The 26,403-nt window shown below is 50.0% G+C and overlaps 2 protein-coding genes and 1 pseudogene across 2 annotated transcripts; 1 reads left to right on the plus strand and 2 right to left on the minus strand.

Moving 5' to 3' along the window:
• Window positions 1-22,245, minus strand: LOC136498035 (uncharacterized). Its single transcript, XM_066493970.1, has 4 exons — window positions 21,903-22,245; window positions 21,682-21,795; window positions 1,938-2,042; window positions 1-464 (listed from the first exon to the last, which is right to left on the minus strand). The coding sequence occupies exons 1-4, from the start codon at window positions 22,141-22,143 to the stop codon at window positions 208-210; spliced, it is 717 nt and encodes a 238-aa protein (XP_066350067.1). The 5' UTR covers window positions 22,144-22,245; the 3' UTR covers window positions 1-207.
• LOC136498397 (uncharacterized mitochondrial protein AtMg00810-like) lies at window positions 5,142-8,062 on the plus strand (annotated as a pseudogene).
• Window positions 22,246-24,213: 1,968 nt separating the features above from the next.
• On the minus strand, window positions 24,214-25,406 carry LOC136495650 (cation/H(+) antiporter 15-like). Its single transcript, XM_066491528.1, has 4 exons — window positions 25,394-25,406; window positions 25,033-25,273; window positions 24,688-24,847; window positions 24,214-24,621 (listed from the first exon to the last, which is right to left on the minus strand). The coding sequence occupies exons 1-4, from the start codon at window positions 25,404-25,406 to the stop codon at window positions 24,214-24,216; spliced, it is 822 nt and encodes a 273-aa protein (XP_066347625.1).
• Window positions 25,407-26,403: the final 997 nt, after the last annotated feature.

Consider the following 26,403-nt stretch of genomic DNA (forward strand, 5'->3'; position numbering starts at 1 on the left):
GAATGCAACATCTCGATGTTTTCTATCACTATGGTTTCAGAGACGCACGGATATAGCACCTTGATAAAATCATCTTATCCTTTTTTTTTAGAATTATACAGTACAACATAGATGCTCATAGCACGCACACACACTCACCCCGATGAACACACGTAAGCAAACCCTATCCCTATGAGCACCTGTGCAGTCCTCCAAAAGGCCGTATAGCTAGGAATCCTCCTTGTCAAGTTTACCTAGTGCTCGTTGGGCAAACAACTTCTCCTCTCGAGCTTTTTTCTTAGCCAAAGCTTCCTCATCCAACACTTGGATAGGTGACCACTCGGGTAGCGTAAACCAGTCTTTCTTTCCAGACAAATGTTCTTTTAGGGCATGCCATTCTGGGGCCAACTTCAGTGCAGCGTAGTCCAATGCGGTACCGGCTGCTGCAAAGGTGGCTGCATATTTCACTGCTCCGAAGTGTCCACCTATAACATCAAGTAATGGCGAGGGGTCACATTTAGAAAATTGAATTCAAATGAGCCAGTGTATTTCTCCATCAGCAATTCAAGATAGCACAGTTTCTTTTTTTGCCTCTGGTGGAACATTTGAAAATCTAACACTCAGAACACACAGATTCCAAAAATGACCGCAGTTCTAAGCACATTCACAGCAAGCTCCATAGAGATCCAATCATCTGACACTGAAGACGATTAGCATTGACTAAATACCAACACACAAGAGCGCATTCAGTTGCATAGCTACATCCAGTACACAGATGAAAACAGGCAAGAACATTAAAGTTCAGCTGATTTTTAAAAAGTCAGCAGATTAAGGTCTCGTTTGGTTTGGTTCCACTCCGAGCGGCTCTGGCTCCGGCTCCGCATCAAAACAACTCCGTCTCCAGCAAAATATACAAACGTGGAGAAGCCGCTAGAGTAGAGCCAGTGTTTTTTTGGGCTCCGGCAGCTCCAATATAGTGATACATCACTGCTACAGTACCAGAGCCGTATCCACAAGCAGCCCCTCCAAACAAGCCCTAAATTTTGGCAAGTTCAGAACCAGGACACTAACAAGTACTCCTATTCGAAATTGTAAGTTGTCATGCCTTTTCTAGATACAAGCTTTTACTATGTATCTAAAAATAATATATATTTAGGTGCCTAGCAAAAGCTATGTACCTAGAAAAGTCAGAACAACTTACAATTTGGAATGGAGGGAGTAACAATTACTAATTTAAAGTAAAAAGATTCACTCTTACTAATAAAGGTGATCCACTATAGTAGCATTATTGTCATAAATTAACATTTAACTAAAACTAGCGAATTCACACTGGCTCAATCTAGCAAAACAAATACTGATTGATCTCAAAGCCCATCCCATACAAAACCATGCCTACACTAGTATTTGAATCACATTAGAAAGCAGCAACATTCTAATCAATCTGAAAGTTTAAACATGAGAAATAAACATAAAATCTGGAAATCAACTATAATCTACATGCAGTGTCCAACTACTAAATTAGTTATTTGTGTGTGCAGAGGGCACTTAAATTTGGTAATAGCTGCAACACACCTCACCCTTTAAGTCTAATGAAACCGGTCTATGTTATTGACCACGATGATTGATATGAGCATACATCGTATTTCTACAATCTCACTTAGACTAGAGAAATCATTGCCAGAAGTTTGTTTCGGATATTTCTGAAGTATGCACAATCAAGCTTTGAATATTGTTTAGTTACACCCAGATGAACAAACCTGACCACAATCTTCATGACAACGATAAGTGGTTTAGACTGTACAGTTTCTTCTAGTACACAAACAAACTACACAACAATAACAATGGGTTGAGACCACATTTTGAACATGAACCGAGCAATGCTATAAATACTACTCACTGTATAAATTGGCCTACCAAACTTTCAAGTATGAAGGATGGTGATCAATCTAGTAACCAACCTTGTATTCGACCAAGTACAGCTCCACTCGCTAGCCCACCAACAACAGAATTCATGGGATCACTAGGTGTTGTGGCTCGAGCATCTCTTGCAAGTTCACGTGCACCTGTATAGCAGAACTAATGTCACATCTAGACATAAAAATACAACTGCACAATGCTCAGTTATCTTGATCACTTTGAATTAGACAACAAACATTCCAAAAGTGAGTTGACTGTTTTTTTATGCAAGTTCTGAAAGTGAGTTGACTGTTAACTACATGTCCACATCCATTTCCTGATAGTGAACCCACAATATAAATGTGTCTAGGCCTTAAATATCTTGTTCTTTTTTTTCTACCAGGGGCTTTCATTCTCTTCTTCAACAAGATAAAGGAAAAGTTTGGTTATGAGGGCTTAACTGCATTTTCCATGCCATTGTAACAAAACACGATGATAGATGAAAGGTTGTTCTTCACTGGAACCATCTTGACAGTGACAAAATCTCAATGAAATTTCCTTATCACATTATCAAATTACAGTTGACAAATGCAATATAAATGATAGCTTAAACATTCCAATTTTAACCATGACATACAAAAAACATAGATTGAGATAAGCCTGTGAATGCAAACTGTTAGAATAGGTGCCTATGGGCTGGCCATGGGCCTAGCGCCCAAGCCTATCAGCTGGGCTGCCTCTAGGGAATATGGTAGATGATATTGATTAGGCAAGGATCACCGTTGATTGGGTGTTTCTATAAACCCTTCCTGATCCTTGCCTATATAATGTACTCCATGTACCCATATCAATCTATCACAATTTCCCAAGACCTATTCGCTCTCATGGTATCAGCCGTCTAGGTTTAGGTCTTCCCTTCCACTGCACACCCCTGCGCGTCGGCCTCTGCCGTGCAGCGCCATGCCTCCCACTCCCCCGCCCTCTCCCAGGTCTGGGGATGTTACCGCTGACGAGATCGCGGCATGACAGGCCAAGGAGAAGGCGAACGACGCCGCCGCCGCCGCCCAACTTCTCGACAAGGAGTGCCAAGCGGCCCTAGCTCGCGCTGCCCAGGCCGAGGAGGAGGCTGCAGCCGCCGTTAGAGATCGCGACGTCGCTGCTGCTGCCCGCGCCAGTGAAGCCCTGGCGCGCGCAGCCAAGGAGCGCGCGGCCGCTGCCGCCGCCGCCGCCCCCAGTGCACCTGGCGGCGCCTCCTCCAGCACATCTTCAACGTCTCATCCCGACCTCGCCTCAGCCATGCTCCTCCATGAGGCCATGGCCCTGCTGCAACTGCACGCCCAAGACGTCGCCGCCAACAACATCCGGAACCACGTCACCACCGTCAACTCCGGCAACTTCAACCGCTGGCGCGATCAGTTCTTGCTCATCCTCGGCAAGTTCTCTCTTCAGGACCACGTCCACGAGGAACCTACGGCCCCGATCTCCCCTGACTGGGCTCGGATGGACTACATCGTCAAGTCCTGGATCGTCGCCACACTCACCAAGAACCTTGCTGAGATCATCTCCGCCCAGGGCTCCACTGCCCGGCATGCCTGCTCGCCGTCGAGTCCCAGTTCCTCGGCAACCGGGAGGCTCGCTCCATCCACCTTGAGACGCGGTTTCGCAACTTTGTCCAGGGCGACCTCTCCATCACCGACTACTGCCGTCGGCTGAAGAAGATGGCTGACGACCTCACGGCTCTTGGCGAAGTGATCACCGACCGCACCCTCGTCCTTAACATGATCCGTGTCCTCAACGAGCGTTTCAGCCACGTCGGGGGCCTCCTACGCCGCAGCCGGCCCTTCCCCATCTTCCTGGAGGCTCATGATGACCTCATCCTCGAGGAATTCACATTGGAAAACAAAGAGTCCCCTGCCACTGCTCTCGTTGCCTGCACCGCAGCAACAGGCTCCTCCAGTGCTGCCTCACCCACGTCCAACACGGGCTCCGAGGGCGCTGGCGGCCCTAAGTCCTCCAACGGCAATCGCCGCAACAGGCGCGGCGGCGGTGGAAAGGGGGGCCCTGGTGGCAACAAAAGCACTGGAGGCCACCGCCCTCCCTCTGGCGCCCAGCAGCCTACCACCGGTGGTCGTCCTTGGCCCAGTGTCTACAACCCATGGATGGGTTCCATTCAGATGTGGCCAGGGGGTCCTCGTCCTCCGCTGGCACCCATCCCGGTACCTCTTCATCTGCAGGCACAACAGCAGGCTCTCCTCGCCTAGCAGCAGCCTGCTGTCATCGCTGCCCCTGATGGCTCAGGACAGTGGGTCGCCTCGGGGTACTACAATCCTGTGGCCGGCCTCCCTTCTTGGGACCAGACGGCCCTCGCCTCCGCCTTCAGCACGACTTCGCTGACTCCTCGTTCGTCCAACTAGTGGTACTTCAACACAGGTGCTACTTCACACATGACATCTCAGTCTTCCTCCCTTTCACATGTTCTATTCCCGCGGTATCCTACTCCTTCATCTATTGTTGTCGGTAATGGTTCCATGCTTCCTGTTACTACCACTGACTCCACAGAGTTGTCCCCTACTTTACGTCTTAATAATGTTCTTGTGTCGCCACAACTTATTAAGAATCTCATCTCTGTGCGCCAATTCACTATCGACAACAACTGTTTTGTTGAGTTTGACCCCGCTGGTTGTTCTGTGAAGGTTCTTCCATCTCGGACCGAGATCGTCAGGTGCAATAGCTCCGGGCCGCTATATCCACCGCGCCTACCTCCAGTACACTCCTTTGTCGCTCAGGCTCCCTCCCCACTGTGGCATCGGCGTCTCGGTCACCCCAGTCATGAGGCATTGTCGAAGCTTGCGTCTAGTGTTTCCTGTCACATTCAGGACTGTTCAGATCTATGTCATGCTTATCAGTTAGGGCGTCATGTTCGTCTGTCCTTTCATTCGTCCACCTCTCGTGCGTCTAGCAAGTTTGATCTTATTCATTGTGACTTGTGGACATCTCCAGTTGTCAGTGTTTCTGGTTACAAATACTATTTGGTCATACTTGATGATTGCACTCACTACTTGTGGACTTTTCCTTTGCGACTCAAATCTGACACTTACAGTACGCTTGCCCACTTCATCGCCCACGCCTCCACCCAATTTGGTGCCCACGTCAAGGCTATCCAGTGCGACAACGGGAAAGAGTTTGACAACTCTAGCACCCGTCACTTTTTCCTCACCCAGGGCATCCATCTTCGTATGTCCCGCCCCTACACCTCGCCTCAAATTGGTAAAGCCGAACGCATTATTCGCTCCATCAATAATGTCGTTCGCTCACTGCTCTTTCAGGCGTCTATGCCTCCCTCCTACTGGGCGGAGGCCCTCTCCACAACGACCCTTCTGCTTAACATACTGCCCACCAAGACTCTATAGTTCTCCACGCCCCACCTTGCCTTGTACGGCACGCCGCCGGCGTATGATCACCTACGAGTCTTTAGCTGCAAGTGTTATCCAAACATGTCCGCCACCGCTCCTCATAAACTCGCTCCTAGGTCTGCCTTGTGCGTCTTCCTAGGCTATTCCGCTCACCACAAAGGATACCGCTGCCTTGACCTCTCCACCAATAGAGTCATCATTTCCCGGCATGTCATCTTCGATGAAACGTCCTTCCCCTTTGCTGAGCGCAATGGTCCTAGTATTCCGGCGAACTTTGAGTTTCTTGATGCTACTGATGTTGTGCCCGCTCCTATTGGACCGTTGTACAAGTTTTTGTCTGCAAGAACACAATCCAGCACCTCTGACGACACCAGCGCCCCTACCGGTCCCTCTGAGACTGTGCCTGGGGTGCCCTCGACGCCTCCGATGGCTGCTACTGATCCCCCAGCGGACACTGCTGATCCCTCGACGCCCGCGCTCTACATCCCGCCAGCGCTGCGGACGACAGGGACCCCTCCCGCGCCACGCGCGGCTTAGGACGCGTCCAGTACGACTGGAGGCGCTCCACCTCGCCAGCTGTACATCCCGCCAACGCTTCGCGCGAGCTCGCAGTCTCCAGCACCGACTGCGGGCTCCACAGCGCCGGTGTCACCTCCTCAGGCACCCCGCGGGCCCCCGCCCGGGTTCCCGCCTCTTCATCCAGACCATGCCTTCGTCTACCACTACACGTGTCGGCCTCGACCACAACCTGCTCCAACTGCTCCTGTCACCGCCGCCCCGGCTGCACCTGCACCAGCCGCGCCGCTCCCACTGCCCAAAGGGGCTGTTGTTGTCCCTCCTGTGACCAACCAGCACACCATGGGCACACGTTCGAAGAGCGGTTTTCGGATACCTGCTGCGTACCACGCTACGTCTATGTCACCGATACCGAAGACCTTCCGTAGCGCTCTTGCCAACCCCATGTGGCGAGCTGCAATGGAAGAGGAACACAGTGCTCTGCTGAAGAATCACACTTGGGATCTCGTGCCTTGCCCCCCTCGGGCCAACGTCGTCACCGGCAAGTGGATCTTCAAGCACAAGTTTCAGTCTGATGGCACCTTCGAAAGGCACAAGGCGCGCTGGGTTCTCCGTGGCTTTACCCAGCGGCCTGGTGTGGACTTTGATGAGACATTCAGTCCCATGGTGAAGCCTGCTACTGTTCGCACGGTGCTCTCCCTGGCTCTCTCTCACCGCTGGCCCATCCACCAGCTTGATGTGAAGAACGCCTTTCTTCATGGCAACCTGACAGAGACAGTTTATTGTCAGCAGTCGTCTGGTTCGAAGATCCAGCTCATCCGGACTATGTTTGTCACCTGAAGAAGTCACTATATGGCCTCAAGCAGACCCCTCGTGCTTGGTACAGTCGCATGGCCACACACTTGTTGTCCCTTGGGTTTGCTGAAGCCAAGTCAGACACCTCGCTCTTCGTTTACCGGCGCGGATCAGACACAGCATACCTGTTGCTCTATGTTGATGACATCGTCCTCACAGCCTCCTCAACCGGCCTTCTTTGGCGGATCATCTCAGCCCTTCAGCGGGAGTTCGCTATGAAGGACCTTGGTGAACTGCATTACTTCCTCGATATGCATGTTCAGCGCAGTGGTGATGGCCTTCTTCTTTCTCAGCGACAATATATGCTGGACATTCTTGATCGTGCCGGGATGGCAGAGTGTAAGCCGTGTTCCACTCCAGTTGACACCAATCCGAAGATTGTTGCAGCAGATGGCACCCCTGTCTCTGACCCTTCAGACTTTTGCAGCCTCGCTGGAGCCTTATAGTACCTAACGTTCACCCGGACAGATATTGCATATGCTGTGCAGCAAATCTGTCTTCATATGCACGACCCTCGTGAGCCTCACCTTGCAGCTCTGAAGCGGATTCTGCGCTATGTTCGAGGCACCCTCCACCTTGGTCTCCTGCTGCGACCGTCTACTTCGGCTGATCTTGTCATCTACACCGACGCTGATTGGGCTAGTTGTCCAGACACCCGCAAATCCACCTCGGGCTACGCTGTGTTTCTTGACGACAACCTTGTCTCCTGGTCCTCCAAGCGCCAGAAGACGGTGTCAAGATCCAGTGCTGAAGCCGAGTACCGCGCGGTGGCCAATGGAGTTGCTGAGGCCACCTAGCTGCGCCAGCTTCTTCTAGAGTTGCATGCCCCTCTTCGGCGCGCCACACTGGTGTATTGCGACAACATCAGTGCCGTCTACATGACCTCCAACCCGATATAGCATCAGCGAACTAAGCACATTGAGATTGATCTTCACTTCGTCCGGGAGCGAGTCGCCATTGGTGATCTTCGTGTTCTGCATGTTCCCACTTCTTCACAATATGTGGATATCTTCACCAAAAGGCTGCCTTCTTCAGTGTTCACGGAGTTCAGGTCCGGTCTAAACGTGCAGAGTGACTGACGATTCGACTGCGGGGGCGTGTTAGAATAGGCGCCTATGGGTTGGCCATGGGCCTGGCGCCTAAGCCTATCGGCTGGGCTGCCTCTAGGGAATATGGTAGATGATTATTGATTAGGTAAGGATCACCATTGATTGGGTGTTTCTATAAACCCTTCTTGATCCTTGTCAATATGATGTACTCCCTGTACCCATATCAATCTATTACAATTTTTCGAGACCTATTCGCTCTCACAAACCATTGACTATCTATTGCTAATATTAAAGTCAAAGTGGATTCCTCCGTTTGTCATATGTTATTTCCCACAATGCCCTCGCGCACCTCTCTTTCCCGTCCATGAGGCAGACTCGTGATCCATGCTCGTACGAGTTGGAACAACACGCGTCTAGCCACGTTACAGAGTAGTACGATTTCCAAGATGTATTGGAACGGATGACGCGATCGTTGCATAAATCCCCAAGTCGCAAGTCGTCCAAGTGACAGTGCAACAAGTTGTATATTCAGTTGCAACACAAGGACATGCTTGCTAGTTAAATAATAAATATAAAACTAGGGCCTAGCTATTGCACCTAGGTATGCTCCCCCCCCAACCCCCAAACAACACACCCAAATTTTGGACTGTTGATGAATCTTCATCAAGATTTGATCTGGCGGCTCTCCGTTCTAGTTCCTCTGAATTCTGATCGTCTTCTTCCTGCAGCAGCTCAGCCCGTCTTCCACACCACCACCTCCTGAACAACACGTGGTCGGCCCCGCCACAGACTCCTCCCTGTCATCTCTGGTAGCTCCTGCTGCTCCCCATCGACACGGTAACCCGTCGAAGTGAGTTTCCAACATCTCAATGCTTCTCACTAGCCATACTCCACCACCCAAGTGGATTCCACGGATCACCTTCTAAATCCTGATATCCACCACCCTTAACCTCCAAAATCTCCAAATTCGAAACCCTAGCCTGCCCGAAGATCTTGCAAGGGATGATCTCGCGAGAAATGCAAAAGGGAAAAATTCAGGTGTCGTATGGGCAGAGAAATACTTAAATAGCATTTAGCAATCCCGAAAAACAATAGCTACCTCATAGATTTAACAAGTCACCAGCAATTTCAGGGCTTCTTTGGTCATTTGAGTATGTTAGATAATCTTCTGCATCCCTTGTGTGAATGCGCAGCAGGTGAAGGTGGCGCCGAAAAGGGCTCCTTGCATCTGTCGCACTGTAGCCACAGCAGGGGCAGGCGCCAAAGTCAGCCCTGTTGTCATATCTATTAACTGTGGCAGCATGACAGCTCTAATAGGACTAGATGGATAGAGTTATATATATAGTTTGTCACTGCCATGGTTTTTAAGGCGGTAAAGCGAGGCGAGGCGACCAACTACCGCCTTAGACTAAAGCGACTAAAGCGTGAGGCGAGGCGACGCCTTAAAAAATTAATTAAAAAATGAAAACAGCAGCTTAGAGCAGTAGATGAAGAAAAAAGGAAAGAAAAAAAAGAAAAAGAAAGGAGCCGAGTAAGAAGTGGGCTCGCCCAGCCCACTAGACAGACCATGTGCTCCTTCCCCTCCTGGCGTGTGGCTTCATCGAAGTCCCTATCCCGAGTTCCCGACCCCCATCAGCGCCGCCACTCCCCACTGCTATTCCGCCTCCACACGACGGCACGACCGCACGAGTGGCTGCTCTGCTTCCCTCCGCCCCTCTCCGGATGCCCTGCTCTGCTTCCCTCTCCTCCTGATGCGCTGCTCTGCTCTTCCCTCTGCCCCTTTGCTTCCCCTTCCTCTCTCTCCTCTGCTTCCCCTTCCTCTCTGGTCAGTGCTCTCAGATCGACAGCCGCCGCTGTCTCCCCTTCAAGATCTCCCGCGTGCTCCTCTCTCTGCAGTGTATTTCTCCGCGCGTCTCTCTCTGCGCGCGTGCCAATTTCTCCTGCGTGCCAGCTCTCTTTGCGCACTCCTGTTTGCCGCCTAGAATTAGACCTGTGTATGGCGCCCGCCACGCACGATTTGGTGTGAATCGGACGCCAAAGCAACGATTTCTGGACGTCACGGTTGTAAGGCGGACGCCATACGAATCTAAGGCGAGTTGTCTGTTGTGGCGTCCCGCGTGGAGCGCCTTGGCGATTAAGCGACGACAAAGCGACGCCTTGAAAACATTGGTTACTGCAACTCAGTAAAGAGAGTTCAGACTTGTCATCTCCTATACAGAGCTCCGGCCAACGTTGGTGTCTCTGCTGTGTGTGTATGCTCTGTTCTCCCTCCCTTCTTCTACCTCTAGTTATAGTGTGTGGTCGGACAACGTTTGTCGTAGTCGGCAAGACTGGTGAGTGGTCGACTCACATAAGCCGATGATCCTGTGGGTTAACATGTGGTATCAGAGCCGTACAAACGCCGTCACCGGACTAACCGCTGGCGATGACGCATGGTTCGGAGATGGGCGACAGTAGTGGCACTACTGTGGTTGCCCAGCCACGACAGGAGGTCGTTGTTCGCACGGTACGGGAGGTCAGCGGCACCAGTTGGCCGACGCTGACTCGCACTAACTATGGAGAGTGGTCGGTGACCATGTAAGTCAAGCTCAGAGCCCAACAGCTCTAGAATGCTGTTGACAAGGGCACCGACAATGAAGAAGATGACATGTCAGCGTTGGAGGCTATCCTCGCTGCTGTACCGGCGGAGTACAGGCAGCCGTTAGGGGTGAAAAGCTCTGCTAAGGAGGCATGGGAGGCTATTGCGGCGATGCACGTCGGTTCCGACCGCGCAAAGAAGATAACGGCCCAGCTTCTGAAGCAGGAGTACGCTAACCTCAAGTTCAAGGATGGTGAATCAGTGGAGGATTTCTCCCTCCGCCTACAGATGCTCATCAGCAAGCTGAAGAGCCACGACGTCACCATCGACGAAGAGGAGACGGTCTCCAAGTACCTCCACTCCGTGCCGACAAAGTACATCCAGATTGCTCTCTCCATAGAGACGATGCTGGACTTGTCCACCATTGAAGATGTGACAGGCCGTCTGCGGGCGGTGGACGAGCGCTTGGAGCATGCGACAACAACGAAGAACAGCAGCAAACTGCTGCTAACAGAGGAGTGGGCTGCTCGGAGGAACTCCAGGGTAGCCTCCTCCAGCCGCGGTGGCGATGGCAAGCACCGCGGCAAGGCTTCTTCGGAGAAGAAGCAGGTCGACCCCAACGCCTGCCGGCGCTGCGGGAAGACGGGCCATTGTGTAAGGGAGTGCGCAAATTGTAAGCAGGAGAAGAAAGCTGAGACTCATCTAGCGCAAGCTGATGATGACGATGAGGCCATTATCCTGATGGCAGCTGTATTAGAATTAGATGAGTAGAGTTGTATATATAGTTTGTCACTGTAACTCAGTAAAGAGAGTTCAGATTTGTCATCTCCTATACAGAGCTCCGGCCAACGCAGGTGTCTCTGCTGTGTGTGTATACTCTGTTCTCCCTCCATTCTTCTACCTCTAGCCATAGTGTGTGGTCGGACAACGTTTGTCGTGGTCGGCAAGACTGGTGAGTGGTCGACTCACCTGAGCCGGTGATCCTGTGGGCTAACAGAGTAAACGAACACCAATCAATTTAACTTTCACAAATCTAGCTCTGACAAAGTATCCACAAATAACATCTAGTAGCCAGCAGGATTTTGTCATGTGCCGGAAGTGGAACAGGAATAAGGTGGCAGGTTAAGCTCTTGGGCCGTCGAACCGACAATAGCTGGGCCGTATAGCTTGTCTTGGGCCTGTGTGCCGACAGCGGGTATATATTACCCTATAAGTGAAGGAATCCATCGAACAGAATCTGGAACTGAAACCCCAACAATTCTGTCTGGACTTCTCCCTGAATGTTGTTCTTGCTGTTCCCAACCCTTCCAATCCTGTACCTCTAATTTCAATCTCTTGGAGCCTTGGTGCTCTAGTTATCGGTTACGTTACAATTGGTACTCGGAGCAAGGTTGCGGCAGAGCAGATTTTTGTTTCGCTGTGTTCTTGACGATCTGATGCCGAAGGTTTGAAAATTTCACCAGCAGATGGCGACTACCATTGAAGGGGTGGATTCCAAGATTGAGAAGCTAACGAAGCAACTCGAGAGCTTCCAATCGATGATGGCAGACATGCTCGACAAGCTTAGGGGGATCGAGACATGACGCGGTGATGCCGACAAGTCGTTCGGAACTCTGCTCCAACGGACTTCGGCCACCTCCATCGACTTGGGATTGGGGGCGGCGCGGATTGGAGCGATTGGAGGCATGGCCACCTCTGCCACCGCCACCGACATCGCTACTGCCGCAACCAGCAGTGACGCTTCCCCAACGAGTTCATCTAGCACACACCGTGCCGGATTTGAACACTGCTCCAGAGCCGACGCGCCTATCTGTGTCGAGCGGGGAGCGGCCCAGCGGGCACTACGAGATTGGGGGGGGGGGGGGGGGGGGTCCGGGAGCCTCCTTGGAACCTTCCCACCACCGTTACCTCAGGGTATGTCGCATGACTCTCCCCAATCTTCTTGCCATATGCATGATGATTCTGTGCCTGCCTTGCCGCGTTCTGCGCCGTATCCTAAACTTGAGTTTCCCAAATTTTCCGGCAAGAACCCGAGGTGGTGGCGTGATCAGTGCGAGATGTATTTCGAAGTCTATGCGGTTCATCCGGCTCTGAAGACAAGATTCGCTGCACTCAATTTCACTGGACCAGCGACTACATGGCTGCAGACGATTGAGCGCAAAGGGTGAAATGGTGATTGGGAGAAGCTCTGTGAGTTGGTCTTTGCCAAGTTTGATAAAGATCAGTATCCCTTGCTGTTGAAGCAGTTTGATGCGCTGAAGCAGAATGACTCGGTCCTGGATTATCAGCGGTGCTTTGAGGAGTTGGCTCATGGAATCTTGCTGTATAACCCTTCTTCTGATGATACTTATCTGGTGACTCAGTTTCTGGGGGGACTGAAGGAAGAGATTCAAGTGGCTATCACCTTGCATCGCCCGAAAGATGTGGACACAGCGAGCGCCTTGGCTCAGTTACAGGAAGAGGAATTGGAAAATTCAAAGAAGAAATCCAGTCCCAAGGAAGCAAGTAAACCTGCATTCAAGCCATATATTGCAGCAGACAAAGCAAGGCAAGCTGAGCCTAAGAAAGCTAAGGGGAAAGTGACTGAGGATAAGTTGGGTTCCCTGAAAGCATATAGAAGACAACATGGGTTGTGTTTCAGATGTGGAGAGAAATGGGGGCCAGGACATAAATGCCCAACTCAGGTTCCTATTCATGTTGTGGAGGAACTATTGGATGCTTTGGAAGATGGTGAGGAAACTGAGATGAGTACTATGGAAGATTCTGTGGAACCTGAAGCTGTTATGGCCATTGGTGACAGTCCAGTAAAGCTCAAGGACAAAAGAAAGACTGAGGTTGAGTGGATTCATTGGCAATATGGAAGTCTTGATACTTGTTGACTCAGGTAGTGTGGGTTCCTTCATCAGCCCTGAAGTTGCTGCTAAACTCAAGACTCAGTTACAGGACTGCCCTGCTGCTCAGTACATTACTGCTGATGGTACACCAATGACTTGCTCCCAGCACATACCACAATTGGCTTGGAGTACTCAAGGACAGACTTTTCAAACAGATGTTGGGATTCTGTCATTGAAATGCTATGATATGATATTAGGAGAGGATTGGCTTGAGCAGTGTAGTCCCATGTGGGTGCATTGGACCAAGAAGATAATGAGATTCATGCATAAGGGTACCAGAGTCACTCTGAGGGGAATCAAACCTGAGGTTACCAAATGCTCAGCTATCAGTGCTGGCAGGTTGAAAGGCCTCATCAGAAGGCAGGCTATTACCCATTGTGTACAGCTCTTGCCTAATGTTGCTCATCCCTTGTTCCAGAATTGGTTTCACAGTAAGTGTGCAGTATATCTCAGTCTGAAACCAAAGAGCCCAACATACAACAACAACATAGCCTTTCAGTCCCAAGCAAGTTGGGGTAGATTAGAGTTGAAACCCACCAAGAGCCCCAAGTCACGGTTCAGGCACTTCAATAGCTGCTTTCCAAGCACTTCTATTCAAACCTAGATCTCTAGGTATATCCCAAGCTTTCAAATATCTTTTTATTACCTCCCCCCATGTCAATTTCGGTCTTCTCTATCTCTCATATTGGCCCTGTTTGGATCCATGGGTTAGAGCTATTTTAGGCTAGTTGGAGCTCAACTAGCACTAAAGTAGCCAAACAGGAGGGCTAGAGTGGGTTATTTGCAACTAGCCCACCCTAAAAAACTATCCCCCAAAGAGGTGATTATTTGGGCTAGTTGAGGCTATTTGAGATGGGGTCCACTGTTTTCTCTCTACTTTCACCCGCACCAATGATTTGGAAAATACATTTATTATTATTTTAACCCTTGTATCCAAACATCTCTTAGGCTAGAGTTAGTTCAGGGCTACTCCTGAGCTAGAAACTAACTCTAACCTTTAGCTGTGCTAGAGTATCCAAACAGGGCCATTATTAGCTTGGCTTAGAACTCCACAATGCACTGGTGCCTCTAGAGGATGTTCAGCAATTGGTTTCACAGTATCAGGATATTTTTCAAGAGCCAACCACACTACCACCAAAGAGACCATGTGATCATCACATTACTTTGGTTCCAGGAGCTCAGCCTGTGAATGTCAGGCCTTACAGATATGCACCCATTCAGAAGAGTGAAATAGAAAGGCAGCTGTCTGAAATGTTAAGAAATGGAATCATCACTAGCCCCTATGCATCACCAGTACTTCTAGTTAAGAAGAAAGGTGGAAGTTGGAGGTTTTGTGTGGATTATAGACACTTGAATGCTGTTACTGTAAAGAATAAACACCCTTTACCAGTGGTAGATGAATTAATTGTGAGCTCACTGGTGCTAGATGGTTTTCAAAGTTGGATCTTAGATCAGGCTATCATCAGATTTGTATTGCTGATCAAGATACACACAAGACAGCCTTCAAGACACACAGTGGTTTGTATGAATTCTTGGTGATGCCATTTGGTGCACCTGCAACTTTTCAAAGCGTCATGAACAATTTGTTTGCTTCATTATTGAGGAAAGGAGTACTTGTCTTTATGGATGATACTTTGATATACTCTCAAACATTGGAGGAGCATTACTCATTGCTGAAGCAAGTATTTGATATTATTATAAAACATCAGTTCTTTGTCAAGCTCAGTAAATGCTCTTTTGCACAGCAGCACATAGAGTACCTTGGTCATTGTATATCTGCTGAGGGGGTAGCAACAGAACCAACTAAGATCAAGGCAGTACAAGAATGGCCTGTGCCTAAGAATATCAAAGAATTGAGGGGATTTCTAGGTCTCACAGGTTATTACAGGAAGTTCATTAGGCATTATGGGATGTTGAGCAGACCATTAACTGAACTACTCAAGAAAGGTGTACCCTTTGTCTGGACTCCTTCCACTCGGGAGGCTTTTGCTGTTCTTAAGCTAGCTTTGGTTCAGGCACTTGTCCTAGCAATACCAAACTTTGCAAAGCCATTCATTCTGGAAACAGATGCTAGTGACACTGATTTTGGGGCTGTGCTGATGCAGGCGGGCCTGGTGCAAGCGGTAGAGTCTTACCACCTGTGACCGGAAGGTCCCGGGTTCGAGTCGCGGTCTCCTCGCATTGCACAGGCGAGGGTAAGGCTTGCCACTAACACCCTTCCCCAGACCCCTCACAGAGCGGGAGCTCTCTGCGCTGGGTACGCTGATGCAGGAGGGGCACACTGTTGCATATCTCAGTAAACCTGTATGTGCTAAAAACCAAAGGCTCTCTACTTATGAAAAAGAGTGCATGGCAATTGTGATGGCAGTAGACAAGTGGAGGTCTTATTTACAACATCAGGAATTTGTGATAAAGACTGATCATAGAAGTCTGTTATTTTTGACAGAACAGAGAGTTCATACAAAATTACAGCACAAAGCTCTGTTGAAATTAATGGATCTGAATTACACCATTCAATACAAACAAGGTGTTTGTGCCTTGTCAGCCTGTACACCATCTTGGCTCTCTAATCTCATTGAAGGATATAATTCAGACCCAGAAGCTCTGAAGCTATTGGAGCAGTTGGCTATTTCCAATACTAATGACAAAGGTTATGCTCTCACTGATGGTGTAATTCGTTACCAGGGCAGAATTTGGATTGGCAACAATGCCTTGGCTCAACAACATGTTATTCAGTCACTACACAGCAGTGGTGTTGGAGGCCATTCAGGCTACCATGCAACTCTTCAGCGTGTCAAACAACTGTTTGCTTGGCCTAAGATGAAAGAAGCCATCAGAAGTTATGTTCAGAGTTGTGAAGTGTGTCAGCAGGCCAAAACTGAGAGAGTAAGGCTACCTAGGCTGTTAACACCTCTGCCGGTTCCTGAGCAGGCTTGGTCGGTTATCACAATGGATTTTGTTGAAGGGCTTCCTCAATCCAACCGTTTCAATGCTATTCTGGTAGTGATTGATAAATTCACGAAATGTGGACATTTTGTACCATTAGCTCATCCTTTCACAGCCCTGCAAGTAGCTCAGTTATATATGGATCATATATATCGTCTTCATGGCCTTCCCCAGGTGATCATTTCAGACAGGGATAGGATATTTACTAGTGCATTGTGGCAGAATCTGTTCAAGTTGTCAGACACACAATTGCACATGAGCTCCTCTTATCACCCACAGTCTGATGGCCAGACTGAAAGACTTAATCAGTGCTTGGAAGCTTACCTTCGATGTACTGTCCAATCTTGTCCAAGGCAATGGAGTAAGTGGCTGCCATTAGCAGAGTTCTGGTATAACACTAATCATCATACAGCCTTGGGCAGGACACCGTTTAAAGTACTTTATGGGTACACTCCAAGGCATTTTGGGATCTCTAATACTGATGCCTGCCATCCATCTGAATTAGAGGACTGGCTCAATGAAAGACAGCTACTGAATCAGGTTATTCAGCAGCAATTAGTTCGAGCAAGTCAAAGAATGAAGCATCAAGCAGATAAGCATAGGTCGGAGAGGGAGTTTGCAGTGGGAGACATGGTCTATCTGAAGCTACAACCCCATGTACAAACTTCAGTTGGCAAGGGTTGGCTCAGTAGCCTATAAGTTGGACCTTCCTGCTACGGCTAAAATTCAACCAGTGATTCATGTCTCACAACTAAAGAAGCAGGTATCACCAGCTGTGGAAGTTTCTGAATATCTACCACCTGCCATTGACGTATCTGAAGGCTCTGAAGAGTCTGACTCTGTTGCTGCGGTGAAATTGTTGCCTGATCAAATCATGGACTTCCAGGTTGGTAAGAACTGGCTCTGCTACTCACACTTAACTGTTAGTTCGCTGGGCAGGATTGCCAAAGCAGTTGTCATCTTGAGAGGAAGCTTTTGATTTGCGCCGGAGGTTCCCAGATGCTCCAGCTTGGGGACAAGCTGGACTTGAAGGGGTGGGTACTGTCATGTGCCGGAAGTGGAACAGGAATAAGAAGGTGGCAGGTTAAGCTCTTGGGCCGTCGAACCGACTGGATAGCTGGGCCGTATAGCTTGTCTTGGGCCTGTGTGCCGACAGCAGGTATATATTACCCTGTAACTGAATGAGGAATCCATCGAACAGAATCTGTAACTGAAACCCCAACAATTCTGTCTGAACTTCTCCGTGAATGTTGTTCTTGCTGTTCCCAACCCTTCCAATCCTGTACCTCTGATTCCAATCTCTTGGAGCCTTCGTGCTCTAGTTAGCGGTTACGTTACAGATTTCTCTAACAAAAAAATGAAGTACAACAGCAAACACTTCAGGGTTCTCCCCTCCAATGTTTACAAGTCGTCCGATTAATCACGATTAGTCGGTCTGGTCGGTACCATGACCTCGATTAGAGACTTCGACTCGATTAGCTCGACTAGAAACCTGGTCGTCCGACTAGTCGGGGGGCTGCACGACCAGGCTGGGCACTGCCTTCTCTGGGCTTGCCTAACTGGGCTTCCAGGTGAGTAGTTGGGCTGCCAATTTGGCCCACTAGGGTCTATAATATATATACAGGAGGTTGCTGCTCTGCTCTTTCTCTCTTCTCCTCTCCTGTGCATGACGGCTGCTGCTGCTTTGCTCTTTCTCTCTTCTCCTCTCCTGTGTGTGACGGCTGCTGCTCCACGCGCCTCCAGTCTTCCCCGTGCGCCTCCAGTCGCCGATCTTCGTGATGAGCTGCTCCGACGACGGTATGTGCCTTTCCCCTCTCCATCTTCTTCCCTCCTCCCCCATCCCTCACTCTGCAGCCTCTCTGGCTCTCTGCTAAACTGCTAGGTTGCTTGCTGTGATGTACTGCTGTCCCTCTGCTATTCTCTGGCTCTCCATCGTCCATCCTAAGAAGTTGTTCTTCTGCAGATGTGGACCGACGATGTGCAAATGTGGAAGCGTACATGCCCCCGCCTGACCTTGAAGGAGGTGTTCTAGATTCATCAGTTGGGTCAGATCCTGCTGCCACGGCTTCCTCATCTACTCTGGAAGATATTCCTTCCCTAATTGAGAGGGCTATAGCAAAACTACCTCCAGATCTTGCTGCCCAAGCTGTTGACAAAAAGAGAAAGGCAAGATCTCAAGACCTAGGATGGAAGTATGGGTGGTGGCCAGATCCTTCCAAGAAGGACTTTGTGCAGTGCATATTTTGCAGGAAGGTAGTCCCAGACGGAATATGCAGATTCAAGCAGCACCTTGCTGGGGGGGGGTATGGAGATGCAATAAAATGTCCTAATACTCTAGCAATAGTTAGGAAGGAGATAGTTGTTTACCTGAAAAAGAGTTCAAGGACTGTTCTTGTGGAGGTACCTGCAAAAGATGAAGATGAACAAGATGCTGCTGGTGCAGAAGAACCTGCAGTTGTACCAGTACCAAGTTCTGGAACAAAAGTTAAGCAAGCCAAGAAGAAGATTGCTCAGGCTGCCATCACTTCTTTCACTATATCTGCTGCAGCAAAACCAGCAACTCAAAAACAGTCCAGGTCAGTGAGTTCCATGCTTTGCAAGTCACCAGAAGAAGTAGTTGCAGAGAGGCACAAATCCAAGCAAAGTCAACCTACACTTGAGCAGTGCACAAAGAAAAATAAGGAAGCCAAAGTAATTGTTGATGATCATGTTGCCGATTTCTTTTATGAGAATCGCATTCCATTGAACGTCATTAATTCAAGAAGTTGGGAAGTTTTGCTTGAGTCAATTGGACAATATGGTCCTGGGTACCGCTCACCATCATATCATGATGTTAGGACTCCGCTGCTTGAAAGAGTTGTGAACAGAACAGCGGAGTTGAGGAAGAAGCATGAGGAGGCTTGGAAGGAATATGGTTGCACCATAATGTCCGATGGGTGGACTGACACAAGCCACCGCCATCTCATCAATTTCCTTGCTAACAGTCCAGCAGGGACTTTCTTTCTAGGGTCTATTGATGCTTCAAGTGAGATAGCAAATGCGAATATGTTGGCTGACTTGTTGGAGAAGCAAATTGATAAGGTTGGGAAGGAACATGTGGTGCAGATTGTCATTGACAATGGAGCCAACTTCAAGGCAGTAGGGAGGCTTTTAATGGAGAGGATCCCGCATCTATTTTGGACACCATGTGCAGCCCATTGCTTGGATTTGTTGTTGGAGGATATTGGGAAGATCAAGGAATTCCACACTTGCATCAACATGGCATAGAAGGTGACCAGATTCATGTACAAGCATGGGAAGGTTCTAGATCTAATGCGAAATAAGATTTGGAGGAGATCTTGTGAGGCCAGCTATAACTCGCTTTGCCACTTCATTTCTCACATTGGCAAGCCTGCATAAGAACAGGAGTGGATTGAGGAATTTAGTGGTTAGTGATGAATGACATGCTACCAGTTTCTCTACCACTCAAGAAGGCCGGCAAGTTGAGAACATTATCCTTTCAATGCCATTTTGGAATAAAGTGGAATTATGCCTAAGAGCTTCACAACCACTTCTTGTAGCTCTAAGGATAGCAGATGGAGATGAGACACCAGCAGCTCCTGAGATTATGGCAGCCATGGATGTTGGCAAGGCCGCAATCAAGGATTCTTTGCAACGCAAACCAGATTTACTCAAAGAGGTACTAAAATACTATGACAACAGATGGGAAAACCAAATGGAGCAGCAGCTGTATGGAGCAGCCCTATACTTGAATCCAAGCAAGTTCTTTGTCCTAAAGGAAAAGGATAGGAGACAAGTAGGAAGGCTAAGAATCATGTTTAATCAAGTTATGTGAAAGATGGTGACTGATGAGTAGGAGCAGAACAAGATAAGCAAGCAGGCAGAAGACGATGAGAGGGCTGAAAGCGAATCCTTCTCACAGCCAGGAGCAATAAGAGACAGAGATAGAAAAAATCCTAGTAAGTTCTCTAATAACTATTTCCTTCTCTTTTTCTAAAAGCAATCAGCAATGAACTAATAATGGAATTCTATGTTTGAAATGGAATTATGGAAATTACAGTGCTTTGGTGGGGTGCGTATGGTGGCCTCACATATGAGCTCCAATGTTTAGCAAAAAGGATTGTTAGCCTTTGTTGCGCTGCATCTGGATGTGAGCGTAGTTGGAGTGAATTTTCTGCTGTAAGTGCTAGTGTACTACTGCTGAGTAATTAAGTATGGTAGTAAACTAGTAATATTGATATGTGATTCTACATTATATTTTGTGTAGGTCCATACAAAAAAGAGAAACCGATTAGAGCATCAAAGGTTAAATAAGTTGGTATATGTCAGTTACAACCGCAAGATGGAAAACAGATTTTAAAAAATTAGAGAGCTGGGTTCCAAAGGAAAGATATGCAATCCACTCTTGCTTGATGAATTTCATTGGGAAAATGAATGGGTCAATGAAAATTGTGAACCAGAACCAGTTCAGGAAGGTGGTGGCGATGTTATGACTTGGGCTGTTGTGGATGAGGCTATTGGTGCAACTCAGGGTCTAGAGGGACGTAACTTGCCTAGGGCTGCTGCTACTCATGCTGCTGTTGCTGCCCCTGTGAGGCGTACTTATGCTACGAACAGGAAGCGTCCAAGGAACACAGTGACTCTGACTCAAGATATTGATGAAGTTGATGATGAAGACCAAGATCAGCATGTAGATTCAGCAATAGCAATGGAGGAGGATGAAGAATCTGCACCAACTGAAACTAGAGATGGAGATGGAGGCTTCACTTTTAATGTTGATTTGCTTAATTAGATGGCTAGTTGCCTACTTTTGTTAGACTGTTAAATTAGATGTCAATGTTTGTGACTGTGTTGAACACTTTAGCAGTTTAGCTTATGTGTACTGAACTTGAACACTTTAGCTTATGTGTACTGAACTTGTTTCCTAAATGCTAGTTATTTGCTACTGTAGCAGTGCTTGCTAATGCAGCAGTGCTGCTGTTGAGCTGTGTCAAGATCAAGACTACATTAGTGTTGCTAATTATGGTCTTCTTTGATATTTTAGGCTTCCAGCAGCAAGTCAGCAAAGAAATGGAGTTTGGGACGAGAATATGGACCTCTGGACATGGCAGAGAAGAGAAGAAAACAACTCCCACAAGTAAGTCACCACCTAAACTCAGTAGGAGACAGAGATGCTCTTGATGCTTGCTTTATTGTGTATACTATATAGTATATATAGGTATATATATAGTAGGTATATATATCTTGATATATAGGATGACCAGGGGTCGACTAGGTTCGACTAATCGTCCTGGTCGACGACTAATCGCGATTAGTCTTCTGGTCAGTCCCATGGCGACTAGGTTTGACTGGACCACTTGAAAACATTGCTCCCCTCCCACGCCAGGAAGCATCAAATTATGCAAAGAAATTCTACTCAGTGTAGAACCTAACTTAGAATGGTATGGTTAGCTTTATTAACAACAGAACCAGTTAAACAACAAAGTAGGTTCGGTCCATCTCAAAGCCAAAGTTTGCAATCCATCAACCGGATGTCCATGGAACAGAGACCTCACCTCCGTAGCACCCGGCGACGATGGCGAGGTTCGCGGCGTAGGTGACGGCGGCACGGGCGGCGCCAAGGCGCGCCCGGTGCCGCGACAGCAGCCCGAACGCGGCTCCAACCATCCCTGCACAGCAACCGAATCGACAAAACCCATGGGATCAGGAACGCCTACCCAGGGCAGGACCTGACCCGAGAAACGCAAACGAGGCATGGGAATGGGGGACGGCTCACCAGCCGCGACGGCCGGAATGATGATCCGTTCCCTCCAGTCGGCGAGGAACGGATCGGTAGTTTCCGGCGTCCCTGAGCCGGCGGCCTCATCGGTGGGAGCAGCCATCCTCGTGACGGCGGCACCGGCGCCGGCGGTTTTTGACTCGCGGTGACGGAGCACGGGTTGAGTGTTGGAGATTCGGGCTACAAACTTGCGTGATTCGGCCCGCTGATCTGTGAACTGCGATGGGCCATGGCTCATTGGCTGGGCAAGGAGGCTTTGCTCGAGCGAGCGAGGAGGCACATGGAGAGACAAGGTGGAGGCAAGCCCACACACTGCTCTTGGATGTATTAAATAAATAGGATAGAGGATGAGAGATGGGCGGAGCTCAAAGGGGGAAAGATAGGAATGACGAATGTTGCCACGGATGGTTACCGATGTTGTAGAAGGGTACGACGAGGAGTGTGATGGACGACATTACTCCAGCCTATGATTCATGGTACCAACCTTCGGTAATTAAGAATTCCAAAAATCCAAAAATTAGATAAAAAATAGAAAAAAAATATTTCTTGAGAAGCGACGGGTACCTCCTCTCACCGTTGCACCCTGAAGTCACATGTGAGTCTAACGACTTATTTGGTAGAGCTCCACCATTATAAAAAGTGAATCTGGATCTGAGATTCATCTAGATCAACCATGGACCTGAGGTGTTTGGTACAGCTCCAATGTTTCTTTCTATCTCACCGACACTTGGTCCCCATACGTGGGTTATGAAAGAATAGAAAAGAAGACAGACTCTTCTTGTTCCTCCCGACGTCTGGTGCACGGGAGCTCACGGCCACGGCGGGAGCAGCCCTGGCGGCCTCGACGGCACTGGTACAGGCAGGGCAGCGTGGGGCACGGCTGTCCTCCATCTCGTGTGCGGGGTGTGATGGTTCCCGTGGCCGCCGCCGTGCTCGCGCAGTCACGTGCGAGGTAGGGGCTGGCCTCGCATCGGGCCCTTGAGGTAGGGTGTGCATCAGGGCCGCTCTTGCGCGGCGACGACACAAGGTAGGGCCAGACCTCGCGAGGAAGAGAGAACGGCCGAGCTCCCGTGCCTGTGGAGAAGGGATGAAATAAGAACGAACTATTTTTCCCGTATAACCAGTGCCATGGTGGGTAATTTTCTCTAACTCCTCAAATTTTGGATTTGGTGTAGCACCCTTTGAGGTGCTCCACCAATTTGATGAATTTGGGGGGTAGATCCACCATTTTGGTGGATTAGATCCATGGTGTAGCTATTGGATCCAAAAACGTTTGGCAACAAGAAAGTGAATCTAGATCGAGTTTTGGTAAATCCGGAGCTGGTGGAGCTCTTCCAAACCAGCTCTAAAGGGCATATCCATTCCACTCGTGTTCATATGTCGAGCCGGTAGTTATGAGGAGTCCATCATCACCACCGGTTGGTAACATGAACAGGCGGTGATAACCCCATTACTGTTGACTCTATTTACGAACCGTCGGTGATAAGCATCACCACTGGTGTTAATAAATCCGGTGGTAAAAGTGTTTTAGGGAATGAGTAGTGTATGGCAAGAACTTATAAAGAAGTACCTAAAAAATAAAATCATTGATGATGTCTATCGAAAACCAGGAGATTCATTTGATCGGGCCTTATGAAGGTTATAGATCGTTTCCTGGAACTTTCAAGTTTTAATCTTCGTAGTTGACAACAAATTAGCTTTTGGAAGGACAAGTGGTTAGGGAACTTTACTCTTAAAAGACGATACCCTTCCTTATACAATATTGTGAGGAAAAATACATTTCAGTTGCTCATGCATTTGGTAATACACCAACCAACATTAGCTTTCCAAGGACATTAGTGGGGACAAGTTATTTCAGTGGGATGATTTGGTTGCGAAAATTGCAATGCAATTAGATAACCAACATGACTGTATCAAACGGTTCCCTTACCAATGAAGGCGCTTTCACGGTTCAGTCAATGTACATACATTTAGTAAACCAAACAGCTCTGCCTCTAAATAAATTTATTTGAAAGTTAAAATTATCCATGAAAATTAAGATTTTTTGTTTGGTTCATAAAGAGAAATTGAAAGAGGGATGGTAGGAGTTGTTTTTCTACAACGAAGAGACTATCCAATATTTATTTATGAGTTAAATGCACCAGAGGTCCATTAACTTGTGAGGAGGTTTCGGTTAGATCCATCAACTTCCAAAGTGACTTTTTAGGTCCATAAACTTTGTATGCCGTATCACTTAGGTCCATAAACTTTGTATGTCGTATCACTTAGGTCCATATCCCGTCACGCGGGCTTCTCATGCTGACGTGGCCTACTGACATGTTCTTCTGAAGCAGCTCTTGGCAATGCATTTTGTCAAACAGCTTGTGGGCGAGCGCCACTGCCTCGGCGCCGAACATCGGATGCACACGGGGTCACCGCGCGCCTGCTGCTCGAAGTACCGGAATGCGTTCACGATGCGGTCCGACAGCGTCGGGTTCCCGCTGCTATTGGACGACCTCATGCTCTTCCGGTGGGGCTTCAGCACGGACGCGGCGTGGCCGACAAGCTCCGTGAGGTGGAGCACGATGAGCGACATGGGCGAGTCGCGGGAGGAGCCCGACGCCTCCAGCAGGTCGATCAGCGGTGCCGCGTGGTCCTCGCTGTAGAGGCAGGTGAGCACGCGGAGGTCGGCGCTGAGCCGCGCGTGCTCCAGCGTCCGCCGCTTCGCCCGCGCGAACTGCCCCGACGGTTAGTGCTCCGCCGTCGCCTTCATGGTGTCACCCCGGTTGTTGATGGTGGCCACCTCCACGATGCCCCGGATGTTGAGCATGAGCGCCAGCACGATGGCGTCCCGGAACGGCATGGTGAAGAAGAGCCCCGCGGCGACGTAGCCGACGAGCTTGCCCGACATGCAGAGCGCCACGAACAGCTCCAGCACGCACCACTTCTCCGACGCCTCGGACCTAGTGAACTCGGCGAGGTCAGATGCGGTAGCCGGAGAGCGCCATGTAGACGGGCAGGAAGAGAGCGATGAAGAAGGAGTCGAGGCGCTCTGTCATGGTGGCGCCGATGGGTCCTGTCGCTAGGGGAGCACCAGCCCCAGCATCATGGGCCCGATCATGTACTTGAACCCGATGGCGTCCGTCACCAGCGGCGATGATCACCACCACTGAAGGAGCCCTCGGAGAGGAGCGCCCCCGTTGGCGGGTTGCGCTTGTACGTGATGTACCGGCCGACGGGTCGCGCGACGAAGCCGGCGAAGAGCACAAACGCGACGAAGGAAGCCAGGATCTTGGCCGTGAAGGCTGGCGACCTAGCATCACCGATGAGGATGACCGTGGCGGTGCAGGCGCGGATGAACCACGAGCTGACGTCGGTGATGAGCAACGCTGTGAGCGCAATGCGACCAGAGGTCGGTGTTGAAGGCCACGTGGCGGTGGGATGACAAGCTCTAGTAGCAGCACGAGGCGCTCAGGTCTATGGTGGCCGCGTCCTCGATGCCGCCCTACTCCTGCCTCGCATCGTGGGACTTCGCCCGCGACCCCTGCGTGGCATTCCCATGCGGTCTCCTGCTGCTACGCGGTCCGCCGGCGCCACCAACTCCTCCTACCTCCGCGTCACCGCCATCACGCTCGACCCCGCGGGTTACTCTGGCGCGCTCCCCGCAACCCTTCTGTCCTCGCTCCCCTTCCTCGCGTCGCTGGGGAGGCAGTACGAGAAGGTGGCCTGGTACATGTCCCTGGTCTACGATAGGAACGACAGCAGGCCACGGCCGAGCCCCAGCAGCCCCTGCGACGTCGTTGCTGGTGTCGACGGTCAGGAGCAGCTACCGCGGCGGCGTGCCAAGGTGGGCGCCCACCACGTACATGGGCGTCTGCAGCAACTATCGCTCCGACGCGATGGGCGCGTACGCGCGGGCATGGCCACACGTCGCCTGGTCCGCCAGGAACCCCTCCCACGATGGCGCCGCCGTCTCAGGGCCCAGTGGCGAGCAGGGACCGAACGCGTGCGACACCTGCAGCGTGTTCCTGGTGTTCGGCGGCGTCGCAGGGCACGACGAGCTCGAGCTCGAGTGAGACGCGGCCGCGCCGCCCGCGACCACCAGCAGCAGAAGCATCGACAGCATCCTAGCACCACGCAGGTCGAGGCCACGACCGGACCTCCACGGCGTCCAGCGGCCGCAGCCGGAGCTCCATGGCGTCGAGCAGCTACGTAGGGAGGGCGGGCGTCGAGGCCGCGACCCGACATCCATGGCGTCCAGTGGGCCGCAGCCAGAGCTCCATCAGGACAGCCGCGGCCATGGCCAGGCAGCTGATGATCCCGTACGTGCTATGGATAACCACGTTCTCCTCCGGCAGCGTCACCTGCATGCCACCGAACAGCAGCGTCACAGGGGTGGCCACGCCACGGCGGTGGTGTTGAAGCACGTGTCGAACCCTCCCAGCGAGGACACGGGCTGTGCCGACGCAGCGCCGGACCCCTGCTGAGGCTAGGCGCAATGCGCTCACTGGTCCACCTC

This window comes from Miscanthus floridulus, chromosome 12, assembly GCF_019320115.1.
Source record: "Miscanthus floridulus cultivar M001 chromosome 12, ASM1932011v1, whole genome shotgun sequence".
Taxonomy (NCBI): domain Eukaryota; kingdom Viridiplantae; phylum Streptophyta; class Magnoliopsida; order Poales; family Poaceae; genus Miscanthus; species Miscanthus floridulus.

What these genes read in the sequence shown, in the direction of transcription:
- LOC136498035 (XM_066493970.1), bottom strand. Translation starts at nt 22,143, where the DNA reads ATGAGCCATGGCCCATCGCAGTTCACAGATCAGCGGGCCGAATCACGC. An exon ending in CATTCCGGCCGTCGCGGCTG is followed by an intron (nt 21,796 to 21,902) that starts GTGAGCCGTCCC and finishes GTTGCTGTGCAG; the next exon opens with GGATGGTTGGAGCCGCGTTC. An exon ending in TGTACTTGGTCGAATACAAG is followed by an intron (nt 465 to 1,937) that starts GTTGGTTACTAG and finishes TTGATGTTATAG; the next exon opens with GTGGACACTTCGGAGCAGTG.
- LOC136495650 (XM_066491528.1), bottom strand. An exon ending in GGTGGTGATCATCGCCGCTG is followed by an intron (nt 24,848 to 25,032) that starts GTGACGGACGCC and finishes CGAGTTCACTAG; the next exon opens with GTCCGAGGCGTCGGAGAAGT. An exon ending in ACATCCGGGGCATCGTGGAG is followed by an intron (nt 24,622 to 24,687) that starts GTGGCCACCATC and finishes CCGTCGGGGCAG; the next exon opens with TTCGCGCGGGCGAAGCGGCG.